The following is a 22655-nucleotide window of genomic DNA, read 5'->3' as shown; positions in this document are numbered from 1 at the left end:
GCGCTGCAATGTAGATAAGAGTAAAGTTTTTTGTTTTTTTTAAAACGAGCATTTTTGGCCAAGTTATGACCATTTTTATATTTATGCAAATGAGGCTTTCTAAAGTACAACTGGGCGTGTTTAAAGTAAAAGTACAACTGGGCGTGTATTGTGTGTGTAACATCTGGGCGTTTTTACTTCTTTTACTAGCTGGGCGTTGTGAATAGAAGTGTATGATGCTGACGAATCAGCATCATCCACTTCTCTTCGTTAACACCCAGCTTCTGGCAGTGCAGACACACAGCGTGTTCTCGAGAGATCACGCTGTGACGTCACTTTATGCCCCAGGTCCTGCATCGTGTCGGACGAGCGAGGACACATCGGCACCAGAGGCTACAGTTGATTCTGCAGCAGCATCAGCGTTTGCATGTAAGTAGCTACATCGACTTACCTGCAAACGCCGATGCTGCTGTAGAATCAAATGTAGCCTCTGGTGCCGATGTGTCCTCGCTCGTCCGACACGATGCAGGACCTGGGGCAGGAAGTGACGTCACAGCGTGATCTCTCGAGAACACGCTGTGTGTCTGTGCACTGCCAGAAGCTGGGTGGTAACGAAGAGAAGTGGATGATGCTGATTCGTCAGCATCATACACTTCTATTCACAACGCCCAGCTAGTAAAAGAAGTAAAAACGCCCAGATGTACACACACAATACACGCCCAGTTGTACTTTAACTTTAAACACGCCCAGTTGTACTTTAGAAAGCCTCATTTGCATAAATATAAAAATGGTCATAATTTGGCCAAAAATGCTCGTTTTAAAAAAAAACAAAAAAACGTTACTGTAATCTACATTGCAGCGCCTATCTGCTGCAATACGAGATAAGGGGTTGCAAAATCTGGTGACAGAGCCTCTTTAGAGGTCAACCTAATAACACTGCCATTGAGTGACCAAATAATAGTGCCACATGGTTTCTAAAAATAAAAGTACCATACATTGCTAAAATAATAGTGCCACTCAGGGCTCATTCAGACGAGCGTTTGTATCACGTCCGTCAGACGGCCGTTAAAATAACGGCCGTCATATGGAATCGTGTATTTCAATAAGGCCGTTCACACGAACATTGTTTCAAAGAGGCGTGTGAAGGGTCCATGAAAAAATAGGACATGTCTTATTTCACTGTGGGTCACGCATCCCTCCATAGACTCTAGTCTATGGGGGATCCGTGACAACGCGTCCCCCACGTGTGCACATTGGAGGTGAAAAACTTCAGTTTTTCAGGTCCGAGGTAGCCGACGCTCGTCTGAATGTAGCCTTAGTGTCCAAAAATAAAAGTACCATACAGTGCTGAAATAATAGTGCCATTTAGCACATGAAAAAGAGTGCCATATATTGATCAATATACTCATCATGGAGTCCTGATGACTGATACAAAAGAGCAAATTGCAATTTCCTTCTGCATCCTAAGTGCTTCATTAGAAAAGGGTATAGATGGGGTCTGTTGAACCACCTGCCCCCCCAATTCCTAGATCTGTTGAGCCCTTGAATGTGAAATTACATACTATGGTGGCATATGATTAGGATGTTGTGGTGGAGACTCTGAGGAAGTTGCTTCATTTACTTTTTCCTATAGCCTAGGCCTGATCTTTCTTATGTTTTTTTTTTTTAACAGCTAACGTATATATTAAATTAAATTTAGGAATTAGTAAGAGCAATTCAGAAGAGAGAAAAATAGTAAACTAGTAAATCAAATAAGAATAAGTGAAATAAAATTTAAATACAAAGCTAATCTTTCACTTTGTTTGTTGCATCCAAAGCAAGTGCCGTTTGCCCGTATGGGGAATAAAGCCACCTATTATTTCAGAATACAGCGATCTTGAAAGATAAGAGCTAGTGATCCCAGAATAAACTAAGGTGGAGTGAACTAAGTGGGATCTATAGCAAAACTATAACATGATTTCTACTGGATGAAGAGTCTTTCAATTATAAAGTTTGTGTACTTTTAGGATCCATTAGTGAAAATTTGACTCTGATCCCACAGAATTGTTGGAGACAGGTGCACTTTAATTTACACTTAAATCATAAAACTGGAAGTTATACCTTAAACTGAATCTCCACCTTTTAACACCATGTCATTTTTAGATCCAGCGTTCTATGCTGATAAATGTCATAATATATCTTTATAGTCATCTGAGGTTTTTGTGATACAGATCCCCTCTATAACCCCTGCATAGACAGAAAGTGCAATGATATAAATTTGGCTAGGTGCAGCCCCCACTAGAGGGAGCTTAGGGGTTTACTGCATACTCTTTTCACTTCATAAACAATATGCAGTTGGCTCCTATACTCCCCCTTGTGGTGGCTGTATGCAGGGGATTTGGAGCTCTGTATCATAAAAGTGGAGCTCCAACTACTATAAAGATATATTGACATTTTTCAGAACAGTATTTTGGACGTACTTAGATAACAAAAAACAAGATTTTAACCAAGGGTGGGTAATCAATTAATGGTAATATTTTATATAAACTAAACACATTTCTATAATTGGTAGTATATTATGTAGTCCTTCATTTTTTTACACATTTGTTGTATTTTTATTTTTTACCTAGGGCTTTCCAGGAGACATTGGCTTGCCAGGGTTAAATGGACCTGAAGGACCAAAGGTAAAAGTTTTTTTACTTAAAATCGTGTACTATGCGTTTTCACTCTCATTTACACCTACAGTACATTCCTGCCAAAATAGGTGTATTTTCCATGGTGTTTTTTTTTTTTTTTAAAGCTGTAATAAAGTACCTAACTTTTGCCAACTCTTGAGGACATTGCTCAATGTAAACTGTGGATTTTCATAACTGATGTAAAAGCCAGTGGTAATGAGTATTTCTTTCTAGGGTCTTATTGGAGACAGAGGGCCTCCTGGTCCACAAGGTCCAAAAGGTTCAGAGGTAAGCCACCTGTGTCCCCAAGAATTCCCAATTTATTGTCATTTTATATTCTTTTATAATTTCTTGTGAAGTTTACAATCTTATTTTACTTCAACAAATTGTTACGCTAGTGTATGATACTAATTACTAATGTAATAATTCTTAAGAAATTATGCATATATTACAAAGGGTTTTCGATTCTGGATAGTTGCCAGATCGCACCAAGCTCTCCACGGCACATTTTTAAATGGGTCTCCCAATCTAATAATCTTATGGTATGTCACTCTTATATGACACAACATTATGACTGGTGGGTGTCCAAACTCTAGGACCCCACCTAGAAGTAAAGGACTGGGGTCCCTATAGCGTTTTCCATGCCCAACTGCCCTCTCATCTGCCCACTGTGCGGGGTACTGTGAAGATTCATATTTTGTAGACCATTATCTCATTAGAATCACCTTGTAAAATGAAGTTTGCATGGCTGCATGCAACTAGACAAAGGTATGTATCTATTCTATATGCGGCTAACAAATGTCTCTCTACTGACTCTAACTGGTTTAAATGTCTGCCTATTGTGGTCTGTAAACCTATATGCTTAGGCCCAAATGGTAAAATATCACCATTAGGGCAGTGCCGGACGGCCTATGGCCCCTTTTCACTACAACACTCTTAAGTTTAAGAGCAAGGGCTACAAAAAAAAAAGTGTGAGAAGTGCTTCTCAAATACAATTTATTTACCCAAACCAAGTAAATCATGTCCAAAGGGGTTAGTAAAGGGCCCACACGCTTTAATGCTTGGGGTGCAAGATCACTGACTGTTCGTACCTGCCCAAAAAAAATCATACTATTGTGCCTTGGCCTCAATCTTTCAGTGTTACAGATCTAATATGAAGCAGCTTTATATATATATATATATATATATATATATATATATATACACGAATTATTATATACAAGTATCAACCTATTTCGTGTTTTTATCTTACAGGGAGAAGAGGGACCTCTAGGACCCCCAGGTGGTTTTGGACCAGTTGTAAGTTTATTGAGCATCTTTGTGCTGTATTATGTCTGAATGAAATCAGGTCCTTACTAATTATACAATTCTTATATATAAAAAACGAGTTGTTTCCAAATTACTAAGTGCAAGAAAATCTGGAACATATTGATGGATTTCCTTACACTAGGGCCTTTAATTATGCCAGAAAGAAGAAAACTGTCTCTCTAGTGCCCCCTATAAGTAGATATCCTTCAAGCCAATGTCCAACCCATTGTCTGACCTATTAAAGAGCTTTGAAACATGACTAGGGATATCTGGCAAACCAGAGACCACCATTTGTAGACCGCACGGATTTGAAGTTTTTACTCCTCATCAGCAGAGCTGTCCTTATCCTTTTTGGGGTCCAGAGCAAGGATTAATGGTGGAACTCGTCATGCACTTCACAAAAATCGGTGTCTCACTCAGGCCCTGTCTGTGTCATGCCATGTGATCTGCATAGATGCAGAATCCACCATATTATACTTACCCAGACACCGCTCCTGAGTTGAGACCTCTTCACCTTCGTGCGCAGCACTGGCTTCTGACGCCATTCAGCCACAGGACCCGAGAGAAGCAGGGAGGGTAAGTATAATATGGTGGATGCTATCTACTGGGGGCCCTGTATCTATAATGGAGTGATAGCGGCAGTGACAAGTGCAGGGCCCAGGAAGCGCAGGGCATGGGCCCCGCTTGACCCGCCCAATGGACAGTCTTGCTCATCAGTACTATAGAGACAGTTTTCTTAAAGCCTCCTCAGTTGAGTGCATGTTGTTACACTCCTTGGTGAAGGAGTTCTGTTTCTTCTGTGTTTTTAGTTTGATACTTTAACATGGAACTGAAGGTTAACCGTTCTTATATTAGTCAGCCGGTTCTGCTCAGCACATCTTCAGTCTTGTTAGGATTCAAATTGGACAAATTTTAGAAGGAATAATCTTTCAGGCCACTTGACTTTCTAATTTTTGACACTCAAAATGTCACCACTGTCTTAGAAGTCTACATTCTTACTGCCGATAGACATCTTGTATGTATCGTACATAAACATTACATTTTCACATAGTTCACTGCCCTACAGTAAAGCTGACCAAACCATTCATGCCGGCGGCATGGTCAGATATACTGTGAAAGTGTGACAACTAACAGTGTACTAAAAGGCTCACTTAAAGCCGAGACATTGCTGGTGTCTGTACTATGGGACAATAAAAAGATTAACTGTTTTGGAATGCTGACGTCATCGCTTCTTCTTCCTGTGAATCCTTGAGTGGGCTGGGGCTGGCCCAGAAAGACGGTCTGTTGCGTTCTTTCATCCTCATTTAAAGTGGCGGTGGTGCTGTTCCCATCCCTATTTCTACAAAGTAACTGAGTACGTCTCTGATTATTATCATTGGTTGTCTGGTGTTTATGGCTGGCAATAATGTCCCATAAAAACACGTGGAGTAAAATGCAGTCTGGAACGGATTGGAAAAACTGAAAAGCATTTTATAAACCCTAGAGATTAAATGCAGTGTCTAAGACACACAAAGAAGATACTAGATAATTTATTGAAATGCAATTTATTGCTCTCAGACAGTCACAATGTGCATTTGTTGTAAGAGTTGAAGCTGTGTTAAAGAAAATCTCCTGAAACTAACATAACTTTGGGGCATCCTTGCATTTTCTAGTATTACTACACAAATATTGCTTATTATAATACTTTTAAGTATTCAATAAACCCTTACTGCATGACATTATCAAATTGACCACAGAGTTTGCACATTGCTAAATGGTTTGACCCATAATAGTGTATCAAATAATGACGAAGTATTAACTCCTGGGAAGACCTTTTTGGCCAGCTGCCATGATGTGATTTATGAGATTGTAGTCTAATTATATTATTAATATTATATAATAAAAATATTTAAAGGGGTTATTTGCTTTGAACAGAGAGAGAGAGAGAGAGAGAGAGAGAATATATATATATATATATATATATATATATCTCGAGGTCCTAAATGAGGCGCTCTCATCTATTAACTTAGAATGCACTCACAGGTCCTGCATCGTGTCAGACGAGCGAGGACACATCGGCACCAGAGGCTACAGATGATTCTGCAGCAGCATCGGCGTTAGCAGGTAAGTCGATGTAGCTACTTACCTGCAAACGCTGATGCTGCTGCAGAATCAACTGTAGCCTCTGGTGCCGATGTGTCCGACACGATGCAGGACCTGTGAGTGACGTCACAGATCTGCACTGCCAGAAGCTGGGCGTTCTGAAGAGAAGTGGATGATACTTCTCATCAGAGCGCCCAGCTAGTAAAAGCATTAAAAACGCCCCGATGTACGCACATAATACACGCCCACTTGGACTTTTACTTTTAAACACACCCACTTGGACTTTTCAAGCCTCATTTGCATAAATACAAAAATGGTCATAACTTGGCCAAAAATGCTCGTTTTTTAAAAATAAAAACGTTACTGTAATCTACATTGCAGCGCCGATCTGCTGCAATAGCAGATAGGGGTTGCAAAATCTGGTGACAGAGCCTCTTTAAGCTATGCTGTGGATAGGTGATAATTGTTGATTCTGGGTCAACCCCTTTAAGGATGACAGGGGCCTTTCTTTTAAAGGAAACTGTCACTAGAAAAGACCCATATGTTTATTGCATGTGTAAGATGCCCTGATAGGATACCAGCTGGGGTAAAGGTGGCAACGAATTCCCTACCAATGGTCTGGAAAACTTATTGTTGCATGGGTGAAAAGGCCTACTCACAGAGGAAAAAAAGAATATAGAAGGCAATCGAGAATGGTCTTTTGTCACACTTCCCTGCAGCCCTGACTCCTAAGAATCAATGAGAGTCCTGTTACGAGGGAGTCAGGTGGGTAAGACTTGATTCTACTTCGCCTTTGATTGGTGGGCATTTTGCAGGTGTAATTGCACCCTCTGGTTTAGCTTTGATAAGTTGTAATGTACCTAACTAAACGGACACCAGGATTGGAAATGTACAAAACCAAATGACAAATATCTTCTTTTTCTCTAATTTGTTGTCAGGGAAGACCGGGACGTAAAGGATACGCTGGGGAACAAGGGCCAGAAGGCTTAAAGGTGATTTATTTATCTGTTACCAAGAAAGTGCAGCTTCTTCTTTTAAGATTCTCACAGACATAGTCAGGATGAGATCACCATCTGGGACATTAAATAGCTTCCTCTTCCTCCTCCTCAGCATTTCTTGGCTGTGATGTCAATGGACTTTTATGGCTGCCCAATTCTTAAGAGAAATTAAGATTTTCTGTCTTTAATTAATAGCGAGCTGCTGCAAAGTCTTATAGTAAAGTCAAGTATACAAAAAAAAGCTGACGCTGTAGACTTTCAGAATTGCATGCTGTTTTTCAAATTTAACGAATACATTTTTTATATTTATTAATTAATTTCCCATTCAGTACCAACATATTACACCACGCTGTAGAGAGTATGTAATCACCTCTGCCCTGCTGAAAATAGGGCCCATCATTTCTTAGACATGCATATACACTAAGAACAATTTGGATAGGATACAAATTAGTGTCCGAGGAAACTGGAGTATCCAGAGAGAGAACATGCAAAAAACATTTATTTTGCATTTTGCTAGAGGTGAAAATGGCAAAAATGTTGGCAGAAATCTAGGTCTCCTGACATAGAAATGTAGTGCGCGCCTTTTAATAAATTTGGCACAAATCACTCCAACTATCTCCTTTACTTAGTCTAACGTAAGATATGCCAGTTTTAGTAAATGTGGGCCATAGAGTTTAATTCTAAAAAAAATATCTGCCGTCAACCACCATTAGAGAGATTAGTAGCTTACTATATATTGTTTAAAGTGTAACTAAACTTTCAAAAAAGAAGTCAGAAGTTTTGATCGGTTGGGGTCCGAGCACTGAGACTCCCATCAATCGCTAAAACGAGGCAGCAGAAGTGCACTGGTGAGCGCTGTGCCTCTTTGTTTCTGATCACCTTTCCTCAGAAACGAAGCTCCACAGAGCTCACCTAAGTGCTTCTGCCGCTTCATTTTGGCAAACGGTGGGGGTCTCCTTGTTCGGACCTCCACCGATCAAAACTTCTGACATGTCACTATGATGTGTCAAAAGTTTTTGGAAAGTTTATTTACCCTTTAAATCGCATATTGTTTACACATAAAACTCTGTAATAAAACAGTATGCAGTAAGGTCCTAAGCTCCTCATAGTGGTGACTGCAGCCAACCAGAACTTTTTTCAATTAACTCTATGTCTATACAATGGATTTATTAAGGAATTAATAAGCACAGAAATTTGGGCCTAAAAAGACCACATTCACTTTAAATGTTCCATGTGACATTTGTGGTTTTATCTTTATCATCAGGGTGAAGTTGGTGATATAGGAAACATCGGAAAAGGTGGTGAACTGGTAGGTGGTGGTATTATTATTAGGAAAATATTTTGGCATTGTTCATCTCCTACAATGTTTCGGGGACCTAGAGGCAGATAATACTTCTTTGGAAGAGTTTATAGCGGATGGGGTTGTCCTATCTACTTCCCCTTCTACAGGTACACAAAAAACAGGGTCCGCTTGCGCCTTTATATTCGCACGCGGCAGATTGGTTTCAGAAATTTTTTCAGCTGTCCAATTCATCCGAATGGGTCTTGCAGAAATCCATTCACATGCTGCCGAAACAACCCTATTCAGATGTATGGAGCGGATATTCGGTCGCAGAATTTTCTGCAACAAATCTGCTGCAAGTAAACATTCCCTAACCTTGACAAACTGAATTGGAAAGGTAAAAGTATTGCAAACACATATAAATTAATCAAATTATGGTTAAAATTATGATGCTTAGAAATCCAAGTTTATAAAGAAAATGGAATCGTGAGGACGGAAGTGAATGGGTAATCATGTATGTGTCAGAGAAGCAATTCTTTTTTTTTTTTTTAAACTACTCTGGAAAATGTCATGTGGATCTGGTGGTTTGTAAGTTGTATTTATCAATTTATTTAGTGCCTCGTTGTTTATTCTTCTGCATTCAAGGAATGTTTGTTTTTGTAGGTTTATAATATATATATGACACAGTCAGAGACGCTATATGGATACAGTCAATTTCCCTTCATCAAAGACTAAGTCCCTACCACAATAGAGTTATAGAGATAAACTTAAAGGGATGGTCCAACTTAGAATAAAAGGTCTGCTTGTTCTTTATCCAGGAACAGTGCCACTCTTTTCCATGGGTTGTGCCTGGTATTGCAGCTCCATTCACGAGCCAGCCGATATTACACCAGCTGTATTGAGAAACCGCATACGACGAGACAAACACAGAGCATACAAAGACTATATTCTAAATATAAAAGTATTCACAATAAATATTAAAGGGAATTAAGAATAAAAGTAGAAAGTCATTTTTCAACATCAACACCAGGAAATTAGAACCAGTTGTCACCTGTGTCATCTGTACAGAATGTGTCCGTAGCGTGCGTGCTTATACCAAATCATTTTTCTAGCTGCGACCCATAGGAAGTGTCGATCTGCCATGTTTCTGTTATTAAGGGAAATGTTTTATCTGTACAATTCTAGGTATGCTTAATTTACCATGAATGCTTTGATCAGAAGACGACTATTGAAAGCAATATCTGAGCAGACTTATAATAAGGGCTGGAGAAGGACATATTAGTTCTGTTCCAGCATGTTTCTTCAAAAACATTTAGGGGTACTAGTATGATCATCATGACAGTCTCCAAAGTGATGACATGCAGGTGTAAAAATATTTTGTAACCTTAACTCAGTACAGTTGTATAATCTAAAGTTGGATATTCTAACATGAAAAGAGGGGGGGGGGCAGTTGATAGATGTTTCCGTAACACCTGTACCCGCATTGCAGCTTTTTCATCATTGTATATTGTAATATTCTTTATCCTCTTCTTTGCCTTCCTTTAATCCTCCTTCTACTTATTCCTCTCCTGCTCCTTCCTTTTAGTTGTTTTCTACTTCGTCTCCTACTTTTTGCCTTCTTCGTCACTTCTTTTTTTTTCTTCAAATTGGAATCATTGCAGCAAATACTGACATTGCCTTGTACTGCATGGATATCCAGGATCTTACAGCTTTAGGCCTCATGCACACGACCGTAAAAACATGTCCTATCTTTCGCTTTTTATGGACCGTGGTCCCATACTGGAGCACGGGCCGGAAATGCGGATAGCTGTCCGCAGCCGTCGGCAGCTGGACGTGCCCGCAATCACGCCAGTGATTATGAGCACCGCCGTCTGCATAAGGCCTTAAAGGTTGTCCGAGAGAATATGAAAATAAACTGGCTGCAGGAAATGTGGTAAATAACAAACCAAACATAACTCACCTGTTACATCTCCAGCGCCAGTGTTCCCGTGGTCCCCGGGGGTCTTCGTTGATTTCCTTGCAGTGATGACGTGCCATTTTTAAACGTGACCACTGCAGCTAATCCCTGTCCACAGCAGTGATTCTAGCAAGAATTGCACGTCACCGATGTGGGCAGTGATTGGCTGCAGTGGTCACGTGGATAAACGGCTCACGTTTTCAAGGTATCAAAAGGCAGATAAAGTTTTATTCCACCATAACAACGACATTTCGACCCAATTGTGGGTCTTTTTCAAGGCTTGAAAAAGATCCACACTTGGGTCGAAACGTCGCTGTTATGGTGGAATAAAACTTCTGCTACCTTTTGATATCTTGAGAAACGTGTGCTGCGGTTTTCCTTTCTTGATGTCTATTTTGGAGGTGACATGGCTGCGACACTTATGTGCATCGGACGTATAATACATTGGTATACCTATCTTCCATGAGAATTGGGACTGTGATGTACTGCTGTTCTCTCTAGTATCTGTGGATGAATGGCTCGCCATCATTGCAGGACAAGTAAACAAAGACCGGCGGGGAACATGGGAGTATCAGCGCTGGAACGGCAGGGGGTTTAATAGGTGTTATGTTTGGTTTGTTATTTTACCACATTTCCGGTAGATATTTGTTTTTTTTATTGTCCCCCCTGAATAATATATATTATGGCAGCATGTAATGGGGGTTGGAATTAGACACCTAAGGGGCTACCTCATTTTTGGCCTATTTTAAAAGGTAGGGGGTGAGTTGGAGCACCAATTCCAGGGCTGTGAAACATTACCAGTGATTACCATTACCCTTAGTACTGCTCAGTTTTCCTACACATAGTCGTAATGGCTATCTAGATTTGGTAGCCATCAAAATTGGACATCTCAGCTTAAGTATGAATGTGTGTGAAATATGGCCAACTACTACTTTCAGATGATGAGTTGTTCTGCTTGGACAATAGTGATGAGTGCATTTCCTCTCTTGTACAAGAAGAATCTGTTAAACAAGCTTGAACCCGTGATCATCTGTTTTGGGTAATGAGAATATCCGATGTAAAAGTTCCTAAACAAATATATATGTTTCTTCTAACTTCCATGACATAGACTTGCTTCAACTGGTTGATTTATTTGGCATCATGTCAATGTTTACACCAAATTCCTAGATTAGATGCGGTACATTGATGATTTACTTCCAGCTTCATATTGTATATAAAGATGTTTTTCTTTTGTTTAATTCTAAAATTTTAAGACTATTGATCTCTACCTATCTGTTTTGATGGCCAAGTAAACCTTATAACTGAATAATACCAAAAAAATAGGCTTAAAGGAACACTCTTGGCAAAACTGTGTTATTCCTAATCCAGGTCCTGAGGGGGAGGGGCATGACCGCATAATTGAAAATACACCATACAGAGCATTTCTGTGTCCTGCACCGCCCTCTTAGGCCTTTCACTAGTGTTTTGACCAGAGTGTTCCTTTTAAATGGGTTGTCACTCTTTATTTACAAAAAAGTATATCTACTGGTGAATTTTTATAGTGGATCCTACCAATCAATGTGTGGCTCCCAAACAGGTCAATATAGGGGGTGCAAAGGTTGTGGTTGCACCTGAGCACTAAAACCATAGGGGACCGAAAAGGTCCTTCTACCCCACATAAGACCAGTATCATAAACTACACATGGTACAATTTTTATAGTGGATCCTACCAATCAATGTGTGGCTCCCAAACAGGTCAATATAGGGGGTGCAAAGGTTGTGGTTGCACCTGAGCACTAAAACCATAGGGGACCGAAAAGGTCCTTCTACCCCACATAAGACCAGTATCATAAACTACACATGGTAGTTAGGGGCCCTGTTACATATTTGGCATTGGGACCCAGGCTTCAAGTTACCTCTCTGACCTCAACCCTGTTTCTTAAATGGGCCCAGAGGCCCCTCTGCCACATAATTGGACAACAGTATTATCAGTAATGGCATATGACAGTTTTGGAAAGGGGGTACATTGGTACCCAAAAACGTCAAGCTATAACTTTACTTGTATTAACAATATTTGTATAATTGATTATATTAATAAAATAACTAAATATAACTGAGGAAAAACTTTCTATATACAGTATATAATGTTGGTGAGATGTGGATGACAATGTCTTTTTGTTAGTGAAAATCTGGAAGTTCAGTTATTTGAAGACAATTTGTGAATGAAAACAGATGACGGAAGCTGGGATGAATTATTGAAGGTCTGACTCATGCATAATGCCGGATTCTTATATTACATGAGGACACAGAAGCTGCTGCTGTTGAGTTGCATGTTGGAATCAGAGCTAACCAGTTTTACCGTGAGAAAGGCGTTGTAAATTATCTTTCACTTTGAAAGTTGTTGGATAAAATGTTACCTGCCTTCACCTCTATATTATGGGTGTACAAAAAGAAAGTGTGACACCAAAGGCTGCTGCAATGACAGTGCATCAATCAAAGCTATGGTCCGTCTCATTACAATCAGAGCTGTAACATGTCATGTAGAGTAGGGATTGTAGAACTCTAATTGGGGATTCTTACAGGATTTACTTTTGGACATGGCTTAGACCAAAATAAATCTGGTTTTGTTTTTGCCTTTTTTTTTTTCTTCAAGAAAACTTGCACATTGTTAAGTATTGTTCTTAGTTGTAATGGAAAATTTGTTATGGCCTCTGGGTTAATCTAATTATTTTTATTCTGTAGGGGCCTGAGGGGTTGCCGGGAGAACCTGGGCCACCTGGTGATCCTGGAGAAAAGGTACATTGGTAACCCAGTAAAATGACTTGGATGATGTTTTGTGGAATTTCTTGACAGGGTTTCAATAGGGTGAAAATTCAGACGTGGGATGGGTTCGTATAGCAAATGGGTGGTTAACTGCTCAGAATATTCAAGGATGGGCTTATCTCTCGTCCGTGTGGGTCCGACATCTATATATCATGGCCATTATCGATATCTCTGCGGTGGGTTCTTCTCAGAACTTGGAATGTAGTTAGAGGCATATCAAGAACAGAAGCAGGACACATTACTGCTAAGTGGCCAGGGAGTGGGAGTCGCTTCCCTGTGTCAAACTCTGCCTGTCCGGAGCAAAGATTCCAATATCTGTGAGCGAAGCTCCAAAGACGTGAAGTTTTTCTCTAGATCTGTCAGAGGTTCCTATACATGGATATTTGCCATCAATATGAACGATAATCTGCTTATTGTCAAATATTATATCTTTATATTGAAATACATGTGTCCGTGTGACCGCCGATGTTTATATGGCTGTCACCCTGACAAGTCACATGCTCGACTGAATGAGCCCATAGGGTCCTTTCACACGGCCCGACATGGGCTGTGTAAACGAGTGCCAATCAACGAGACAGCTCGTTGATCGGCACTCATTTGCTCCTTTCACAAGGAGCAATGCATGGGGATGAGAGATCGTTACTACAATCGCTCGTCCCCATACTTTTCTATCATGTTGGCAGCACGTCTCCCTGTTTACTCAGGGAGATGTGCTGCCGACAATGATAATATTTCATATTGTATAAACGATACAATCAGCTGGTGAACGAGTGTTTGTTCGTTCCTCAGCTGATCGTTGCCCTGTTTACACAGGGCAATGATCGCGAACTCATTTGCCCGATAATTGGCCTGTGTAAAAGGGTCTTTATCTAAGCCTCCAGCAGTACAATAGACCAGTCATCTGTCATTAAATGCCCCGCTCTCTAATGAAAAAGAGTTGACTCTGTACCAGTCTATATAGCAAAGCTGAAAAGTGAGCAGCAGAAGCTGGAAATGTCAGCCTATTGTTTGTGCTCCAGTGGACTATGTGAAAACTGGAATATGTCAGGATTTTTTCATTTAAAAAACATCACCAAAAATGTAAATAATATGTAATTTTTTGATAATACATTCCCTTTACGATGATAAAATGGTGTTATATGTTTTACTTTAAAACCGCCCAGTAAAGTAGTATTCTAGGTGAAATGAATAAAGAAAATATAACATCTGCAAAGATTCCTGAAGAATAACATGGAACCCCTTTAGAATAATTGTCTTTGAAGGGAAGAAAAAACTTATCGTTATTTTTGTTCTGATCGTTACTCAGCTACTAGAGGGAAATGTAAATGGAGGACAACAAATTTCAAATAACTATTATCTCTCAAAGCCATAAATTGTTGTCAAGTGGGTGTAATTATGTAAGTCATGGAAACATAATGTTCAGGATTGTAGGCATTCTAAGTCTTATTGTATGTTCCTAGCAATTTCTAAGTGATCAGAAACTGACACACACACACACACACACACACACACACACACACACACACACACACACACACACACACACACTATGCATGGAATAATGGGAAATAAGAGAACATTGTAAGAAAATATTCAGTTTCCTCTTTTGAAAAGTTATAAAAAGTGAATATGGTTTCTTTGATGGTTTGGAAATCCTCCAAGTTAATTTATTAACTAGAAAGGGTTCTCTGAGAGTATAACAAATGAAAAATTATTGTAGCATACTATACCATTATATATCTGTCACTGCTATGTTGCCCTCAGTGTTTACAATTCTGAGCAGTTTAAAGGAATTGTACAGTTTGTAAAACCCATTTTCCTATAACTTATTAGGCAATTCTGATTTAATAAAGGGCGATCTCCAGTTCAGGATCCTCGTCTCTTAGCCAAAGTAGAGAGCGGTTAGGCCATGTTCACACGGCATATTTTCATGCGTAATTTGGAGCATAAAATGCTTGCATTACGCTGTGAAATGCACTTGAAATACGCCTGCAAATAGCTTCTCATTGATTTTAATGGAAAGCACAATGTGTAGTTCATACAAGGCGTATTTTTATGCTGCTGAATTAAAAAAAAGCCTCATAAAAATATGCTTAGCAAAAAAGATGTGACTTGTCACTTCTTGAACCGTTTTAGAAACAAATTTTTCTTATGTTCCATTGACACTTCAAAAAACTCTAAGAAAAGTTTCCTTAAAATTAATGCTTGGAAAAATAAAAAGTACTTGGATTTTGAAGACTGTTTACTCAGGAATCAGCCTCGTATTTTTCAACTGAAGATATATACTGGGTGAACATGGTCTTACAAAGAGTGTCTTTCAATCTGATGGACCTGTCCTACACTGATTTAAATGGGCACTGTGTAATGCTTAATTTCCCCTGTGGTGGCGCTGCAGGGAAATCAAATACTTTCTTTCAGGTTTCCGCACAGATTACTGCTGATCGCTGGGGTTCCCAGCAGGGGGCTACTGTGTGTTATGCTTATTGTCAAAAGACTCTTCTAGCAAGCAGGGATTGTCTAAAGTGTAAGACCCCTTTAAACTGTACAGCTATGCTCAGTCCTCTGATCCCACAGGTCTTGTTATGCCACAGTCCTGTGCCGCTATGTCGCACTACACAGCTATCAATAGTGCAAAATTTTCACAGGTGTGTGTGTGTGTCTGTGAAAATTATGCCCTATGATGATGACTGCTTCCCAACACAGCAGCACAAGGCACACACACACACACACACACACACACACACACACGCTACATCAGCAGCAGACAAGGGATAAGCCATCTATAGCCGACCCTCTGTAACCTTGGACATACATGGATATTTACCTTGGATACTAGGCAGGAACATTTCCCAAAGTTGCTCCAGAGCGGAGGCACCATGCAGATTTGGAAAACAATGGTGGAAATGTATTAAGATTGGTTCCAAATGGGCAACTCTCCCCTGTTTTCTGTTGTTGTTTTCTTTGTTTTTTAAAAGTTATCTCTTATTTAATAATTTTTTTTCTTCTAGGGAGAACGTGGTAATCCTGGTCCTGAAGGTCCTTCTGGTGAAAAAGGGTCACAGGTATTTAGAATGTGTTACCAATGATCCAATTATATCATGTGCTCTCTACATATACTTAAATTTGCATTAAAAATGGTCCGCTCCCCAACAGTTCCTATGGTAACTCCCTGAAGAACATGGACCTCATGTATGAAACGTGGGGTGCATTTACATGAGACTTATTGGCCATGCTGTAAAAAAACTGCACCCGAACGGCGACACAGTTTTTGGCCATTGTTTTTTACAGGTGAAACTATTTTTTTACATTTTGCCTGTAAAACCGCATAGGCAGTGCAGTTTTGCCACGATTTGTGATCTATTTTGTACTATGCAGTCAGAAACGTCTCATATAAATACACCCTTAAGGGTGTTTTCAAATGTTGCGGTTGAAACCGCATCTAAAAGCTGCATGCGTTTTTGCCGTGATTTCATGCGTTTTTGTCGATGCTTTTTCTGTTATTTTTAAGGGGCTTTACACCATAATGAGCTATGGCTATTGGCAAGATATGCCGTACCTTACTGATCATTGGTGGGCCGACCAATGGGACCCCATGATTATTAGAAAAAATTGGCTGCACTACTAGTAAAGCAAATTAAGATGTTTATAGTGTTGGTGCTCGGTGATACTGCTGATTGGTGCTTTATGTGAGTGTATGTTATATAATATTGAGGTGTAGGTGGTATTAAGCAATATTATGAAAGGTGTGTTCACACGTTATGGTAAATCGGTTTTTGCGGTCATTTTTGCAAAGCTGCTGCAGAGCCATCACGTTTTGCTGCGATTAAACACTATTTGACCGTGACATGTACATACATCCTAAGGCCTTATTCACACGGCCGTCAGATACGGGCTGTATGTCGGATGCTTTCCTGGACCGAACACAGTTCAGGGAGCCGTACTCCTAGCATCATAGTTATGTATGACGCTGTGAGTCACTGCCTCCACACGGGAATACTGTCCCGTATTGAAAACATGATTACAGTATAGAACAGTATTCCCGCGGGGAGGCAGGAACTCCTAGTATCATAGATAACTATGATGCTAGGAGTATGGCTCCCTCTGTGCTCGGTTCAGGAAATGCGGCCGAAATACGTCCGTATCCCACAGACCGAACACGGCCGTGTGAATAAGGCCTAATGCATAGCATTTTTACCTAAAATCCAAAAATCCTCTGAAAGTCCTTGACATCGTGAAGTTGTTAAATTAGTTATACCTGTTTCAGGGAAAGCTAGGTGATAACCAGTATGGTTACTTTTGCTGTTACTTTACACACAGGGGTAGTCTCCCAGCTTTTCCAGACATCTGAATGGCAAATCTGACAGTCGCCTGCATCCTTGTTTCCCATATAGAGTCATTGAGGTTGCAGTTATGCTTTTCAAGGAAATGTCTTCACTAATGGGGCAGCATTCCTGCGCTGGACATGAGCGGCTCCGTACGATATTATATAATACAAAAATGGAAAATATAGGGCTCAGTGACAGATCCGCAGAACACTTAATGTGCTGTCTGTAGCTGAATGAACACATTTCCTCTGGCAGAGAACACTCACTGACAGACTGGTACAAGAAAGTTACGTAAAGATTGTTTTGTGGTTTCAATGGATTTTGCAGATTTTCCGACTTTCTGCTGAGCTATTCAAGACTGAAATAATTTTCCATCATTACCATTTATGCTTTAAACAGTTGCATTGACCACCGGGGTAACATTACAAGACTTATTTCATGGAAATGTAATTTAACATCTATCTGTAAATTGCCGCAGGACATATAGAGCTGGAAGAATTTGCAAACCAGCAGAATTTACGAAGATTTTCTTCAGTCCCTATAGGCGCTGCCTACACAGGGTTCACCAAAACTATGTGCACTTTGCACTTGAAAACATAAATTTTGTTCATTCATAACCACAGACAATAAATACTACAGACTGTACCCAAACAGAGGGAATATTTTCATCTGTGGACAGTTTGTCTATTCCGACACAGAGAACGGCACAAAAACTTAATGTGCATACATAGAAACACAATCTACCTGCACCTAAACATGGAGGGGGGAGCTTTCAGTAAATAAAATGCGCTGGAAATGGGGCATAATGTTCATTAGACAAATATAATGCTTCATTTTCCCTGTGTTGGCGCTGCAGGGGAATTGAACACAGATCCGCAGATTACAGCTGAAGGCTGTGGGTCTCTGCAGAGGGATTCCCTGCGTTGACTTTATATTCGGCAGACTTTTATAATATTTTCGGCAGACCTTTTAATGCAATAGTAAAAGTTTTGCAATTTAAATAGACACACACACTATATATGCTACACAATTATCATTCCATTTACATTATGCAAATGATAAAAGGTAGAAGTATTTTCCAGCATTTAAGGGTTTGTCCAGGATTAGAAAAAAGGGATCTCCTTTTTTTTTTTACCTTTACAAACAGTGCCACTATTGTCAATGGGCTGTGTCTGTGTGTATTGCCGCTCATTTCAGGTCACTTAAAATAGGGATAAGCTGCAATACCAGATACAGCCCTTGGACAAGAGTGGCGCTGTTTTTTGGGGGGAGGGAGCAGACCCTTTTTTCTTATGCTGGACAACCCCTTTAAAGTTGGAAAATACATATACCTTTTGTAGTTTCATTTATGAACAATCCTTTCTTGTTAGAAAGGTCCTCCAGAAATAAGCTGATTTTAGGATATCCCACAGCTGGAATCGCCAACTATCAGCTGTAATCTTCCAAGGAACTTGGCAACAAGGATTTAATTCCTCTGCAGCTCCACCACAGGGGAAGTGAAGCATTGAAATCGATGGTCTGTCCATATAATGCATAGACACTCTTAAAGTAGTTGTCCAGGTTGGGGGCCTGTTTTTATACTGATGAGCTATCCACAGGATAGGTCATCAGTATATGATCGGTGAGGGCCTGACAGCTCCGACCCTGCACCGATCAGCTGTTCGGCGCCGGAAGTGAATAGAAGCAGAGCTGCAGTTAGGCTGGGTTCACACGTGGCGGAATTTCACTTGAATTCCGCTGCGGAAACTCCGCAGCGTTAATCCGCAGCGGAGCCGTTTCTCCATTGACTTCCACTTCTATTTAGAAGTGTTCGTTTAGACGAGGCGTAAAATTCCGTTGCGGAGCGGAATTTGGTGTCCGCAGCATGCTCTGTCTGTTGCGGACCAGTGGCGGACTGGAATTTCTCCATTGACTTAAATGGAGATTCTAAATTCCGCAATGAAGTCCGCAGCTGTCATGCACATGTTGTGTGTGGTGCGGATGCGTCTTGCTTTTTTGACATGACATTTCTTCATTCTGGCTGGACCTATGTATTTCTAGGTCTACAGCCAGACTGAGGAAGTCAATGGGGCTCCCGTAATTACGGGAGCGTTGCTAGGAGACGTCAGTAAATAGTCACTGTCCAGGGTGCTGAAAGAGTTAAGCGATCGGCAGTAACTGTTTCTGCACCCTGGATAGTGACTACCGATCCCAATATACAGCAACCTGTCAAAAAAATAGAAGTTCATACTTACCGAGAACTCCCTGCTTCTGTCTCCAGTCCGGTTTCCCAGGATGACGTTTCAGTCTAAGTGACGGCTGCAGCCAATCACAGGCTGCAGCGGTCACATGGACTGCCGCGTCATCCAGGGAGGTCGGGCTGGATGCCGAAAGAGGGACGCGTCACCAAGACAACGGCCGGTAAGTATGAAATTTGTTTACTTTCACTAGGCAAAGTGCTGGCCCTTCTCTCTATCCTGCACTGATAGAGAGAAGGGAAGCACTTTTCCCGCAGACCGCAGCAGCTAGTCCGCATCAATTTACTGCACATTTTGGGCAGATCCGCCGCAGAATCTGCAACGCAGATTCTGTGCGGCATTGATGCGGACAGTTGCGGAGGAAATCCGCCACGTGGGGGCATGCCCTAACCCAGCACGGCCGCTGCACTGTGACCAGAGACATCTGCTTCCGGCACCGATCACTGCATAGCATCCTGGAGGCAAACTTAACAGCTGATCGGTGCAGGGTCCATGTGTCGGACCCTCACCGACCATGTACTGATGACCTATTCTGTGGATAAGTCATCAATACAAAAAAATATCCCAAACCTGGACAACCCCTTTAAGCTAATATATGGCGCTCCTGAATGAGACCCCCCCCCCCCTTTCTATAATTCCTCAATAGGGTATTTGACCATGAGTTATCTAAACTAGACAATCTTTTTAAGCTTGTTATTAAAAACATTTTCATGTGCCATTTTAGGGCTATCCAGGACCACCCGGCATACCTGGACCAGTTGGTCCACCAGGATTACCAGTAAGTCAAAGACCAGAGATCTGAAGTAAAGTTTCCTGTCACTGGTTTTTAGAATATAGCTGTTTTTTTTGTAGATGATTATATAAATGTAAGCATATTGTACATGTATTGATGGTGGTTCTCTCTGATAAGCTATTATTTTTATGGTAGGTTGTTTATAACGTGACCAAATTTTTGTTCTACCACAGGGTCCTACTGGGCAAAGAGGAATACCAGGAATACAAGGTCTAAAGGGTCAAAGTGTAAGTATACATTGATCTATATGATGTAGCCCAATTTTCCCCAACCTGTGGCTCTTGGATCCTCTGCAGATGGCCTGCTAGCAGATGCAGATACGATTTAGCACTAATGACACGAGGGATGCCATACTATTACTGAACCCTGGCACTAGGATAAAATCCATATCACAGGCAATAAACTACCTTATCAAAGCCATATCATATTGTCATACCTTCAGTGCACTACTTCCTTTTTAATAGGGGCATCAAACCCCTGTCATATTTAAAAGTTGCTCATAAGTTCGATAAGGTTGGGAATCTCTGACTATGGTCACCTGGCCATGTAATTTTGCACGGTTGTCCAAGATTTCTCCATACGCAACCAAAACTAAAACCAAAACTAATCAAATGTCCTATAGTGAAATTTATCAGATGTGGTTCAAATATTTTTTTCTCAATCACTTTACAATCATTTGCCAATTTTTCCATGGAGATCTATTGAAATTTGGCATTATCAGAACAGTTTTCCATGGGGATATTGTTCATATTTGTGTGTACCCGCCATGAATATGTACAGCAGCATGGAGGCTGAGAGGTCTGCAATATTGCCTTACAGCGCTAGGGTCTCTGATTCAAATAAAACTGAGGGCGCTGCACAGATATGTTCTCCCCGTGTTGCATGGTTTACCTCCAAGCAAATGTGTTTCTACTTCCCTATATCACAAACCCTTGGCAGGTAATACTATTTTACATGCATCCAGTTGTCATCCTGGTCACACTGTCAAAGCGATACCGCAAGGTGAATTAATTAGAACTGGAAGAGCCTGTTCAGATGACTTGTCTTTTTCCACACAATGTAAAACAGAGACTCTCACATAAAGGCTAGAAAAAGTGGATGTGGAAAAAAGGCTGGAATTTTGTTAAAAATAAATCACAACAATCCTTCTTGGAAAACAGAAGAAAAACAAATCCTTCATCAATATCCCCTATAGTTTTTTCTACTGCACAAAGTTCCAATTATAGTCAAATTATCAATATAATTAAAAAATACATTCCCATGCTAAATCAGGATACTACTTTGTCTAAAATCATAAATCAAGGATGCAAATATGTAGCCAAAAAAGGCAGAAGTCTAGCTGATATTCTCTCACCAAGCCTTTTTACATCGAATATCACAAACAAGATTTGGTTATCTCAAAAGTAGTTTTTTTTAAGTGCGACAGCAATAGATGCAATTTTTGCAAACATAGCATCAAAACTAGAGAATTTAATCTACCAAATAAAAGAATACGTCAAATAAATTATTTTATAAATTGTGACACACATCATGTAGTTTATATGATTATATGTGTTTCATGTAACCTTAAATATATAGGCTGTACAACTAGGAAACATAAAACACATATAGAAGAACACACATCAGATATACTAAAAAGCTCTGTAAAAACATCTGGGGCTGCCGAACACTTTATTGATAGACGTAATCGTTCTTTAGAATACTTTCGATTTTATGGCATTGCACTAGTGAAAAAACCAGCTAGAGGAGGTGACTGGAAAATACATCTTTGCAACAGGGAAGCCTTTTGGATTCTCCAAATGGACACTCGCCATCCCAAAGGATTAAATTGGAGAGGAGATCTTTTATACTTATAATAATTGTGTCTCCTAATAAGACTTACTTTAATTATTTTAGCCCCTATTCCTTTTTGTATGTAGGGAGCTGTCTAGACAATATAGGCTGGTGTTAATGTGCGCTTATTATATATGATGTCTAAAAATTTGTCTTGTATAGATTTGTCTACTGGGGTCCCTATTTATAATGAGCCTCTATACATACAACATATATTATTATTGGTTAAATTGTGTATCCACCCAGTGATTGTACAATACAGTTCCGCCGTGTGGGTATATGCGTGCAGCGCTCCTGTTCGCACATTGCATTTTCTAACTCCCAGTCAACTTGAGTTCTTGCTATACTTTTCTTAAAAATAAATTACTTTGCCAACTTTTTTCGTTTGGTATAATTTCTCTCAAA

General features: G+C 40.2%; 1 protein-coding gene across 2 annotated transcripts in view; it reads left to right on the top strand.

Moving 5' to 3' along the window:
• COL24A1 (collagen type XXIV alpha 1 chain) overlaps nucleotides 1-22655 on the top strand; it is a 227094-nt gene that overhangs the window by 135564 nt on the left and 68875 nt on the right. For both annotated transcript variants that reach the window (XM_075832949.1, XM_075832950.1), the window contains exons 20-28: nucleotides 2589-2642; nucleotides 2868-2921; nucleotides 3888-3932; nucleotides 6962-7015; nucleotides 8286-8330; nucleotides 12982-13035; nucleotides 16071-16124; nucleotides 20349-20402; nucleotides 20591-20644. In XM_075832949.1, coding sequence (XP_075689064.1) covers nucleotides 2589-2642; nucleotides 2868-2921; nucleotides 3888-3932; nucleotides 6962-7015; nucleotides 8286-8330; nucleotides 12982-13035; nucleotides 16071-16124; nucleotides 20349-20402; nucleotides 20591-20644 — 468 coding nt within the window. The remainder of the gene's footprint in view (nucleotides 1-2588; nucleotides 2643-2867; nucleotides 2922-3887; nucleotides 3933-6961; nucleotides 7016-8285; nucleotides 8331-12981; nucleotides 13036-16070; nucleotides 16125-20348; nucleotides 20403-20590; nucleotides 20645-22655) is intronic.

Source organism: Rhinoderma darwinii, chromosome 7 (genome assembly GCF_050947455.1).
Source record: "Rhinoderma darwinii isolate aRhiDar2 chromosome 7, aRhiDar2.hap1, whole genome shotgun sequence".
Taxonomy (NCBI): Eukaryota; Metazoa; Chordata; class Amphibia; order Anura; family Rhinodermatidae; genus Rhinoderma; species Rhinoderma darwinii.
The sequence above is the reverse complement of the archived record's forward strand: the minus strand, read 5'-3'. Positions and strand labels throughout refer to the sequence as shown.